The sequence below is a fragment of the Ruditapes philippinarum genome, unplaced genomic scaffold, assembly GCF_026571515.1.
Source record: "Ruditapes philippinarum isolate M1 unplaced genomic scaffold, ASM2657151v2 ctg6075_1_1_1_1, whole genome shotgun sequence".
NCBI lineage: Eukaryota > Metazoa > Mollusca > Bivalvia > Venerida > Veneridae > Ruditapes > Ruditapes philippinarum.
This window is the reverse complement of record NW_026865544.1, coordinates 8500-20741: the sequence shown is the minus strand read 5'-3', so window position 1 is coordinate 20741 and position 12242 is coordinate 8500. Positions and strand designations below refer to the sequence as shown.

The following is a 12242-nucleotide window of genomic DNA, read 5'->3' as shown; positions in this document are numbered from 1 at the left end:
GAATTTGTTTTCAAGAATTATTTCTTTAAATTAAAAATGCCGTTTCTACAAAATTAGATTATTTTGTTATTTTGACAGTTTTATGTGTTACATGATAAATAGAAGAACATGCTAAAACATGCTAGTTATGTGCCAATAAGCCGTTAAGACCAAACAGAGGATCATTCTTAATGCGTCTCATGAAAGACAGTGATTGGTGAGAAAATGAAGATCCGAAATATTTAAACAACATTTTCAATAAAGGAATCAACTCAAAATCATTCTTTTGCAGTTTCATCACAACTGGCCAGTAAGTTAAAGATATTGCTTGTTTAAAAAACACATGTGACGGACAAGGGTCATCTAAACACATTATGCTCGAGGTGAGCTAAGAGATATATAAATCTTACACTTTATTATGTCAGTTTCCGTGTGGTTTATTCCAAGGATACTTATATGACATACGAATATAAACATTTAACCTACAATTGCTACCGACTCAGCAGTAGCAAACAGCAAGTACCCGGTGAAAGTGCAGTAGATTTGGTCATGAGCGCCGTAAAGGTTTACGTCACCATTGGCGTTGACGTAAACAACGTCACCAGCGTCAAGTTCTAACACTGCCGCATTACCACCTGTAGCATAGTGGCCGGGAGTATGACTGTACAGTGAATCAACGTACCTAGAATTAAAAATTAAAACGTTTTATAATATAATTTTATCACAAGGCATTTAAGATATTCGACGAAACAAAGTGTCTATCATGGTTACGGTAGAAATGTGCATTTTTTCGATTACATTTAGATTTTAATTTTACGCCCGAAAGTAATTCCGTATATAATTTTACGCAACTGGTTGTTCGTCCGTCTGTAATAGTATTTTTGTATCCGGTCTCTATCTCATTTACCAGTGGAAGGAAATTGAAATTACTTGGCAGACATATTAACCATACGGAAATGATGTACATAGCGCAGGTTTGACCTTGTTCAGGTCAATTTCAAGGTCATTTTGTACCTCTTTAAAGAGTTCGTTCCTGCTCTGTATCGTTTGAACCTATATAAAGGAATTAAATCATTTTAGCAGAAACATAACTAAAAAAGAGGCAATGAGCAGAACAAAATTTGGGCTTTCTGTAGGGCCACTTGATTTATATAGGAAAACTTATATTGGAGAAACAAATTTTAGTCTGTTTTTTTTTAAAAATGCAAAGCCAAGAGCTTTGATATTTGTCATGTAACATCGATTTGTAGATTTTTTCAAAAAATATATTAATCATGACCCTAAGGTCAAACTTGGCTCGGCCCCGGGAGTCACTTGCTTTATGTAGACTATGTAGGAAAATACATCGTACATTTTGTGGATAAATTATGTACTGTGCTTCTGTATTTGGCATATAGCATTGTCTAGAAGTCCTATTTTTTATAAATCATGCACGTAAGTTAGAAATCCACCTCGTCATAAACTAGATCGATCATAAAAATTATAAACATAAAACATTTTTCTGATAAGTTTTTTTGATTGGATCTTTACCCTTACTGAAAGTTTATTTTTGATAATCCAAACATATTTACATTCAGGCGTATATCGCCCCGCCTTGCTATGCTCCATTTACATGCCAGAAATAATAAGCTTTAAAAAATACTTCGAACCATGCGGCAGTTCAAACAAGTTAAAAAGGTAACTATCATTTGTAAAGTATTGCTGTATGCGTTAGAATATTAAATAACAAGAGGGCCCTAGATCACAAACCTGACCCATCATTTCATTGTAGGTCAAGAGATATAAAAATATCAGAAGTATGTCAGCTGATATCAAAATTTAATTCAGCATCAAAATCTATAACCCTAGTCCAAATCTCAAATCTGTCTGTAGAAAAGACAAGAAAGTAGATCAAATGATATCAAAAATATCAAAAGGAGATCAGATAATATCAAAATTCAACTCGTAACCAGAAATTACACCCTTTGTCCAAATTCAATGTATGTACATAAAAAGGCAAGAAAGTAGGTTAAATTATATCAATAATATCAAAAATAGGTCAGCTGATACCAAAATTCAATTTGTCTTCAGAAATTAAACCCATGGTTCAAATTTCCAGTCAAATACCAAAACATTAGGTCAAGTGATACCAAACAAATGAAGTAGGTCAGTCAATATCAAAATACGATTTTGCATCGGTAATATCAATTAATATTAAAATTCAATTCGTCATTAGTCAGTGCATTTCTGGTCCAATTTTCAGGTCACTTTGATGACAATTGAGTCAAAGATGTGACCACTAGAGTGTTAACAAGGTTTTTACTCATTTGTTTAGGGTGACCTAGTTTTGACACTAGGAAACCCATGTTCGTACATGACATAGAAATCATCAAAACAAACTTTCAGACCAATTTCCAGGATATTTGGATTAAAATAGAAGCCACTAAAGTGTTAACAAGATGTTACTATTTTTAGCTTCTGTGGCCTAGTTTTTCATTTGAGATGACCCATGTTCAAACTCATCCAAGCAATTACCTTGACACTTGTTAACACCCTAGTGGTCACATTTTGACTCAATTATCATCAAACTTTGTCAGGATGCTTCATAGGTCATTGGTCGGATGAGTTAGAATAAAAGTTATCTAGGATGCTAATGTGGACGGACGACGGGCATTCAACGATCCTAAAAGCTCACCCTTAATAAGACACTACGTTTCTGTGCTGCTCTTCTGATTCATAAAACATAAAAAATCTAACATTTGTGCTGCCTTGCTGTCACTCTATGACAATATTTAGCCATCTTTACTACATAAAACATCTCAAACCTGTAGTTATGGAAAAGCTCAAGCCAAATTTTCCCATCTCGCTTCCCAAGAGCGTGAAAGTTGAACTCGTAGAGACCGCCAATAGGAGCAAGGAATTCTCCGGTCCTTTTATCGTACACAGAGTTAAAGTCAAAGAACACTCGATCAAATATGATTTTGGTATGACTAGTGACTGTAACATGATGGGATAATCCGACAGAAAACGCGACAGTTGGTTTAGCTAGAAAATAAATTGCATTGGCAACATAAAAAAAGATTTATATCTATGAACAAGTTAACATTTATCAAGTTTAAAAACATACCTTACTATGTAAGTGATATTTGTCCTTTTGCACACTTGTATGATTTAATTGAGAAATAATTATTAAAGTGACATTATGCCCATCCGAGGGTCAATGGTCACTGAAGATGTAAAAATAGCATGATATTTTGTCAAAACTGGGTTCAGTTTTTTTTTTAATGTGAAAACATTATCAATAATCCAAATGACCAACGAAACTTTCTATAAATATTTTTTGGAATGTATTAATGCATTTCTAAAAAACGAAAAGGACAGACTGTTTTTTTTTTTTTTTTTGTTTCTTTTTTAAATTTCGGTCGTTTATATATTAAAACTAAATTGTATGATATACATTAATTAATATTTTTCGTCATCAATTATTGGCCAGTCACCTTTATGACAGTCAATCTTGTGTATATACTACTAATTCAACACCAACTGATAGCGAGAAAATGAGCATAAAGTCACTGTAACAAGTAATATAATGAAGATGTATAATATAAGGAAGATGTTCACATTTACGAGGGTCATTCCATAAGTTCTGATAATGGTCTAATTGTAAGAAAACTATAAGTGATACACACCTACCGTATCTATATTTCTTCAAAGTAACTGCCACTTTCGACCTTTTCCGAAGATCGGCAATTCCCGTTCCTAGACAATCGCGTGTGATGCGTTAAAGCTCCGTGGCCACGGTTACTTTAAGCTCCTCTAAGTCATTAAACACCCCTGAATGACATTTTGAGTTTAGGAAAAAGGTAACAGTCACAGGGACTTGTGTCCGGGGAATAAGGGGGATGAGGCAACACTTCCTAGTTACATTCCTCAATTTTTGACGTCGCTGGGTGTGATTTATTCGGAGTTACGTTGTCATGAACTACGGAACCCCTGGCCGTAAGAGCGCTGGTCCTTTTTTCCTGATAGCTGGTCACAATTTCTCTTCCAAATATGTTTCATAATATTTTCCTTTAAATTATGTCTAAGAGGAACATAATCCGCCGCTAGTAAACAGCCATTATCATAAGACTATAATTGTGAGCTGTTTTAGGTTCCCTTGTTTTCGTCTTAATTTTGCAGTCTTTGGCGACCCTGAAGTGTGCCATTCGGAGGACTGTGACTTAAATTCGGGTTCATAGCTACGAAGCCATGTCTCATCTATTGCGACAATACGGTTTAAATACTGGCGCATTCACAAATAATGTGTCAGAATTGTATGAACTGACCCAACAAAAATACCAAGACTTCAGCTAACTCCTTGCATGTAAATCGCCGATCTTTTAGTAAATAGGTTCCTAACTTTTTCAACATGGAACCTCAATTGGCAGTCCGCTACGGGGGACGTCGGAAACCTTGAATTTTCAATCTGCAGATTGCCTAATTCATCTATAAACTGTATCAAAAAAAAAGCAGATTCACCGCAAGCTTCACATAACTGTTCATTGATTTCCTTTCCCGTTTTTTCTCTCAAAAGCTCTATCTTTATATATACACGATGTTCATCTAGGCTTACCGCTTGAGCGACGTTCAAATGACCTCTTTGTGCCCTGTCCTGTTTTTCTTTGGAGTCCTCCTGGGCTCCTTGCCGCTGACGCTTGTTGCTGGGTCGGATGGGGGCTGCGTTCATTGAATGCCGCCTTTCCTTGTCGATCTTGTTTATCATATTATATTCGCACGGGAACGTATTCTACGTCACTTAGTAGCTTTATATAATTGTTTGTCACTCATTCGAAGTTTCATCATTTTAAAATGAAAGACAAAAACGTTTTGGACGCATGATCAGAACTTCTTGAATGGCCCTCGTATATATTACAAATTCTTAATTGACAACATTTGTGATAACAGAAAGCAAAGCAGACCAGTACAAAACTAGCTTGCCTTTCATAAAATAAATCCTTCAATAAATAATTCCATTTCAAAATTACAACATGGTTCATTTTGAAGATACAGGTCATGTGGATAAAAAACAAACAAAAAACAATAATAAGTATACCCACGACCGTACGACATATCACCCTCTCTGACTAATTGAGCCCCTGACAAAGTCGAGTAAATCTGATCAAAAGTTCCATACAAGCTGCTGTCTCGATGCGCGCGCACACTAATTTGATCATTCTCTTTCACATGGAGTAATACGGTATTACCAGCGTCTGTCCAATCCTGGTCGGTAAGGCCGTATATAGAGCACACATACATGTTGTTGTGGAAGAGTTCTTGCCAAAGTTCTTTATTTTTACGGGATAAACTGTAAGCAAAGCAATTTAAATGCTTTTTGGAATGGATTATACTACAATGCTTTATGACCATGAGTCGAACACAAGTCCAAATATGGCTTATATCAACTGTGAAGGTAATGACTTTGTTTTCTATTTTGTAAAATGGTAACTGGTGTTATGTTTACGATTTTATTTCTCAAAACAGGATAAAAACACTAAAATAGAAATAGAATACGATATTCTAGGGAACAATGAAAACAAAATGAAAAAGTGAATATTGTTGACTTGGTTCATGACCAGGCTCAGTGAAACCGAGTCTGCAACATTTACAATTTGACGTGTTTGTTTCTTTAGGGAGTCTGTTCTTCTTTACTGAGTCTGTTTAAAAAAGAAATGAATGTTATATATACAGTTCTGTTAATCAAAGAAACTTATATTTAAATAAATAAATTCTTTTAGATGTTAGGTTACAATATATTAGTCACACACTATTTATTATTATCCATGTATTACAGGCGCCATCCGCGAGGCAGAACATAGGCCAAATAAATCTAACCTGAAGAAGTGAAATATATAGAGTCCACTTGATGGAACTGTGTAAACACCGGTTGAAGCGCTATAAGCTGTGTTGGTGTCGGTTAAAATGTTATTATACAAGACACTTTGACCTGTGTGGACTTCTTGGTGCTGTGTTAGTCCAACAGAGAATGCTGACATGCTGGAATACCGCCCTGTATCTAATAAACGTAACTGTATCATCAAGTGATGAATCTAGTAAAAGTAAATCATTTAAATATATCCTTCATATAGCGTGTTGCTGGTTCAGACTGGCATTCATATCCTTGCAAAATGACCAAGTATACAATTTTCACTATTAAACTTAACTCAAATAACTCAATTATAAAGATATTTGTGAAAATGTAAACTATGTAAATGTACTGTATGATAGAACACTTGCAATTAAAAAAAATAACTTTCTGTTTCAGTTACTTTCGACATGCTGGGACAATTACCTCTACTATTCATCAATAAAACGAGCTTGCAACATTTCTAATTTTGACGTTTAAGGCGTTCTTTAGCGATTCCGGTTTTTGTTTTCTATTCATAAGCCTTTCTCTTGCAAACAAAAGTAAGCAGAACCACGAGAAATAATACTTAGTGACTAGCCTTGTTGAAACATGAAGCCAAATTGGTCATTAATTTACTGACATAATTTGTTGACTAATTTGAACGTTATGATACCTATTTGAACGCCTGTGAATGTAGTATAAATTTGTCCAGATTTCCCATATATATTAACGGCGTGTTGGCTTCGTGTTTTTACGCTGACTACGTCCCCAACAACAAGTGAAGTTATGACGGCATTTCCGGCGGAAGCGTAATCTCCCTTTGTGTGTCCCCAAAGTGATGCAAGGAGCTTGTTATTAACATATATTTCGAGGAACAGACTCGAATCGCTCTTTGTGAGGGAGTAAGCCTGGAATTTGTACAGTCCGTTTTCCGTGCAAGTAAATTCACCTGCGTTCAAATGTGCCTCATGATGGTTTGTAATCACCTATGAAGAGATATGATTTACATTAAGGTATATGAACATTACTATATATAATCAATATCATCGCCATTAAACCTTTATTAACTATATTTACCAATCAAAGTGCAGACAACAACTTGCTATAATTAGTTAAAGGAGTTAACAAGGTCATAATGATGGGAATAAAGTATGATTGATTTGCCGATCTCCTACAATTTTCGGATATTATATCCAAATCGGACAGAAAAAGCGTCAGTGGCAAAATTGTGTGTGCTTTTTAAGGTTTTAATTTTCAAATATTGAATACTGTTGTACAATTAAAACACTGAACATTATGATTTCAGCGTGAGTGCAAAAGAGGTTATGTTAATTTAGGGATCCTGCTTTTCGTTATTTTAGTGTCACATCGATGTTATTTGTGTCCCGTGGTGACTTTAAAATATCACTCCGTACCTTTAATCAAAGATTTTATTTTTTGCGAACTTTGAAGATCGTTCAGCACGAAATTTTTGTGTTGAGTGCATGTTTTTGGAACTTAAGTTCTTTTCAAATTGATGTTTTTATCTAGTCGGGTTGTTCCGGTATGCCTCATTTGAATACTTTTTTATCACCCTTTTTCTTTTGACAGCTTGTTTTGTGATATGCAGGTTCATAACCTCGGATAACCTTTCAAAATTTTATTTTTACTTATTTTCACTTTTTGTTTTCTCATTTAGAGCACACATTTTTGTGTCGCCTCTACGGAGTAGTGACGACATATAGGGATCACTTCTCCGTCGTCTGTCTGTCCGTCTATCCGTCTGTATGTCTTTTCGAGCTTACATATGAATAACTTTTATGTGGATATTTTCCTTTATGTGGCTAAAAGGAAAAGTAGAGTGAAAAATAGAGTAACCACATTATTATTGTTTCGTAAGAACGTCCGTCTGTCCGTCCGTAACAAAACTTGTCGAGACTACTTCTAAAAGACTACTGGTGCAATTTCATCCACACTTTACAGGAAAGATCAGAACCAAGTCTAGTTGTGTATATCATCAGCGTTTTATTGTTCAATGATTTCCTATCGGAGTTATGCCCTTTAATTATTTTTATTTCTAAAGTTTTACGGGCTACTCCTCTTATTCCATTATTGCAATTTCAATGAAACTTTACAGAATTGATTGGTAGGTCAGGTACTTGGGCATATTACACAGTTTTCGGCTTGAAGCCGGTGCTAGGGGGCGTGAGGGGTGTTGCACTTATTCATTATCCCTCATGTACAGACTCAATCACACCGAGTCTGCAATTCTTATGTTATTTTGTTGTGATTAATGCTTCCGAGGGATCACTTTGTTTCCAGAATTTTGTACTTCACAACAGCAGGTGTCAAGTGCCGTGTGGCAGCCGTAAAAAGTTGCCCCGTACTTCACTTCAGTGTTGTTATATTTTCTGGTCCTTCGGGATTATTGATGCCAACACTATAAAGTGTTGAGAATTGAGTACCACTCAAGCCGGTGCTAGGGGGCGTGAGGGATGTTGCACTTATTCATTATCCCTCATGTACAGACTCAATCAAACCGAGTCTGCAATTCTTATGTTATTTTGTTGTGATTAATGCTTCCGAGGGATCACTTTGTTTCCAGAATTTTGTACTTCACAACAGCAGGTGTCAAGTGCCGTGTGGCAGCCGTAAAAAGTTGCCCCGTACTTCACTTCAGTGTTGTTATATTTTCTGGTCCTTCGGGATTATTGATGCCAACACTATAAAGTGTTGAGAATTGAGTACCGCTCAAGCCGGTGCTAGGGGGCGTGAGGGGTGTTGCACTTATTCATTATCCCTCATGTACAGACTCAATCACACCGAGTCTGCAATTCTTATGTTATTTTGTTGTGATTAATGCTTCCGAGGGATCACTTTGTTTCCAGAATTTTGAATATTTTTTGATGAGTTATGGTTCTTGAAAAAAGGTGTTCTGTGTTGCAGCTACACATAAGCTTGTCTGGACTAACCCTCAGATACTACTGGTGCTATTTCAACAAAACTTTACAGAAATGGTCAATAAAATGTCAAAATGTGCACCTCATCGACATTTTTTGGTTCATTGATTTTTGTCAGAATTATGGCCTTTCAATGATTTTGATTTTTAAAATTTGTCCGGACTACTCCTCTTTTTAAAACCTGCGATATGAACACATCTACGGATGTTTCAAAGTTTACGTTAAATGTTGAATTCTGCTTCAGCAGAAACTAAAGGGCGTGGACGGTATTTTTCAATTAGCATTACTTCAATCAAGCCGAGTCTGCAACACTTTCAATTTAACCGTGTTGGGCTTTCTTTAGGGATTTTGCTTATCTCTATTTGGCTTTTCTTGTAAACTGATACTGGTACAATCTGTCCAAAAGGTCGGCAGTTTTAAAACATTTACACCCAGAGGTAATAATATAAGCAGTAACATAAAAACAATTTACTTAAAAGTGTATAATAATTATGTGAGAGGCAACTTTATCTTATGGTGTCTGCTTCTCAAATTGTGGGTCCGATTCTTACTTTAGACATGATCATGTTCTTTTTTAAGTATTGGTAGGGATTCTGTATTTATCTAATTGTTCAAAAATCTGGAAACAAAGTGATCCCTCAGAAGCATTAATCACAATAAAATTACAAGAGTATTGCAGACTCGGTTTGATTGAGTCTGTACACGAGGGATAATGAATACGTGCAACATCCCTCACGCCCCCTAGCACCGGCTTGAGCGGTACTCAAGGGCGGTACTCAATTTCTGAACACTTAATAGTGCCGGCATCAGTGATCCCGAAGGACCAAAAAAAATATAACAACACTGAAGTGAAGTTCGGGGCAACTTTTTACAGCTGCCACACAGCACTTAACACCTGCTGTTGTGAAGTATAAAAATCTGGAAACAAAGTGATCCCTCGGAAGCATTAATTACAACAAAATTACAAGAGAATTGCAGACTCAGTTTGATTGAGCAGGTTAAAGAGTTGTTTATAAACATGGACAGACTCAATTTAACTGAGCCTGCAAAGTTTTCAGTTTTGTCGTTTTGTCGCAGAACACATCTGCAGATGTTTCTAAATTCAAAATTTCACCATTTCATGTTTAAATGTTGAATTCTGCTAAGTCGGTGCTAGGGGGCGTGGATGGTAGTTTGCACTTTACATTACCATCCATGAACAGGCTCAATCAAACCAAGCCTGCAACATTTTCAATTATGATGTGTTGGACATTCTTTAGGGATTCTTATTTTCTCTATTTTTCTGTTTCTCTAGGGACTCGGTTTTCTCCCATCATATTACGTAAAAAAACAAGCATTTCACAATTGAGCAAAGATAAATGTGTTAAAACTAAATAAATAAATAAACCTCGTACCAATGAAAATGGTATTTTAGTAGCACTTGCTGCATTTGAAATGTCCATGTGATAACCCTGACCGAGGGTGAACGCTATTGGGTCAAATTGCCCCTGTACTGAAATAATAGTTTATTTAATAAGTTTTTTTTACAAAAATATGTTGTTTTGTAGTATTTTATAATAGTTTCACACTCCTTACAACTCATAGAGTCAGCTAAGCCTTATTTTAATTCATAAAGCATAGCAATTTACAAAAGGGTAATATATACCTTTTTCCACCACACCCGATAAAATTGTTTTTCTTATTAAATACCGAAAAGATTTTAGCCGGTACTTAGGGACTTAAGTTCCCTCCTCAAACCGAGACATTTTTAAATTTTGCCATTTTAAATGGGTTTTTTTTTTAAGATTCCGTTTTCTTTCTTTATTGTACCAGTTGACTTTTTTTTGTCTGAGCACTCTATCTGTATGACAGGTAACCAACTTATTGAAGGTAAACTATTTATATGTCCTGCCATCATCTAATACGACGCATATTGTTATTTCTGAACTAAGGCAAGGGTTAAAATTTGCACGAATGTCACGAGTTATGATCTAAAAAAATATCTTGATAAATATAAGGAGAGAAATAAACTTACCTTGTAGCAAAATAGATAAAAGGATGATACATTGAAACACAAGCTGTTTTGCCTCCATTCCACTGGTGAAACAAAATAATAATGAATTCAAGTTAGAAACATATTATGCTTAGTCTAGACTTTCTTATCTTTTGAGGAACTGGTGAAATATTTTGATATCAAATAATCTAGTTCTTCCGTGTTAGACAGTTACTCTATCTGAGTATGAAATTTCATATCTTACGTCAGTTAAAATAATGTACCTACTAGTATGACCTCCTCCGTTTGTTGCTCTATATGTACTATAGATAACATATTTCCGTTAATTAACCCGTTTAGATTGATCATTGAGTTTTTTCATTTGCGTTGTTAAAACTAAGTCTTCAAAAATAAATGACTAATTACGAGTCCATTAAAACTTAATTTATTTCACACTTTAAGCGTTTAAACCACATGATTCTCCAACGGAAATGAAATCATCATCGAATCCAGTCTCAACAATTAAGCCTCGTTTCAGAACATCGATATCAAACGCATATCACATCCCATATAGTCAAGTTTTCAGTTTTAGAGTCCAAAATATAATTATGTTTCATATGCATATCGTACTCATTTCCATTTCAAAAAGTTTATACCAGATATGTCTGGGAAGAAGGAAAATGTCACAGGCTGCAAAGTATGGACAGTAAGGTGGATGTTTAAGGAGCGTTGTTATGCAGAAAATACAGACCTTTCATACTAGTCGAAGAACATTTTTTTATTGAAGCGTTTCTCAATTTTCCTAGCATGACTTCTGTCTTGGATGTGAGAGAACGGCTTCTAGAATTTGGCAACAGAAAAAAGTACATAACTTTCTTGCAATTCCATTGTCGACGAACATGTTTGCTTGTATTTAGTTCTACTAAATAAACCTGTTGGTGCTATAGCTTTTCAGAAGGAACTACAAGTTAAACAAATGTACTTTTAGTATATAATGTTACATGAACAACTTGTAATTCCTTTGTTACATTTGGGACACGGACTTGACACACAAACCAAATTAATGCTATCTTATCTGCCCGTCTAGCAAGGAGCACGCACTGTAATTTTATCTCATCTTATTGTTCGTTGCTTGGCCGTTCGTATTATGTCCCAAGATACATTAAATCATTATTGTGAAAAACAATGTTACCAACCTTTCTTTTAACTTCAGAATATGTCACAAATCTATTAAATACCCCTTGTGCATTCTGTTTTGCCATTGTCACCCTAAATTATATGTAAAATTCAAATCGGTGCTTCTAAGGCTTCCCTGTGCCCGACATGATATTATGTTCGGTCGCTGTGTTTCATTACTGTTAGCCTCTGCTTGAAACTAATGTTTTCTCATATTTTCAAACAAAAATCCAAAGGTCATGCCCTGATTTTTGTTTAAGAACATTGCAGAATCATCAGTTTGTTGTATAGGAGACTTTGGCATTTTCGC

At 35.3% G+C, this 12242-nt stretch overlaps 1 protein-coding gene across 1 annotated transcript; it reads right to left on the bottom strand.

Annotated features, from left to right (window-relative positions):
* Nucleotides 1-401: 401 nt before the first annotated feature.
* On the bottom strand, nucleotides 402-10942 carry LOC132729481 (uncharacterized). Its single transcript, XM_060715256.1, has 7 exons — nucleotides 10799-10942; nucleotides 10179-10276; nucleotides 6519-6831; nucleotides 5833-6013; nucleotides 5058-5305; nucleotides 2784-3003; nucleotides 402-661 (listed from the first exon to the last, which is right to left on the bottom strand). The coding sequence occupies exons 1-7, from the start codon at nucleotides 10854-10856 to the stop codon at nucleotides 457-459; spliced, it is 1323 nt and encodes a 440-aa protein (XP_060571239.1). The 5' UTR covers nucleotides 10857-10942; the 3' UTR covers nucleotides 402-456.
* Nucleotides 10943-12242: the final 1300 nt, after the last annotated feature.

What these genes read in the sequence shown, in the direction of transcription:
- LOC132729481 (XM_060715256.1), bottom strand. Translation starts at nt 10,856, where the DNA reads ATGGAGGCAAAACAGCTTGTGTTTCAATGTATCATCCTTTTATCTATT. An exon ending in TTTATCTATTTTGCTACAAG is followed by an intron (nt 10,277 to 10,798) that starts GTAAGTTTATTT and finishes CTATTATTTCAG; the next exon opens with TACAGGGGCAATTTGACCCA. An exon ending in GAGCTTTTCCATAACTACAG is followed by an intron (nt 662 to 2,783) that starts GTTTGAGATGTT and finishes TTTTAATTCTAG; the next exon opens with GTACGTTGATTCACTGTACA.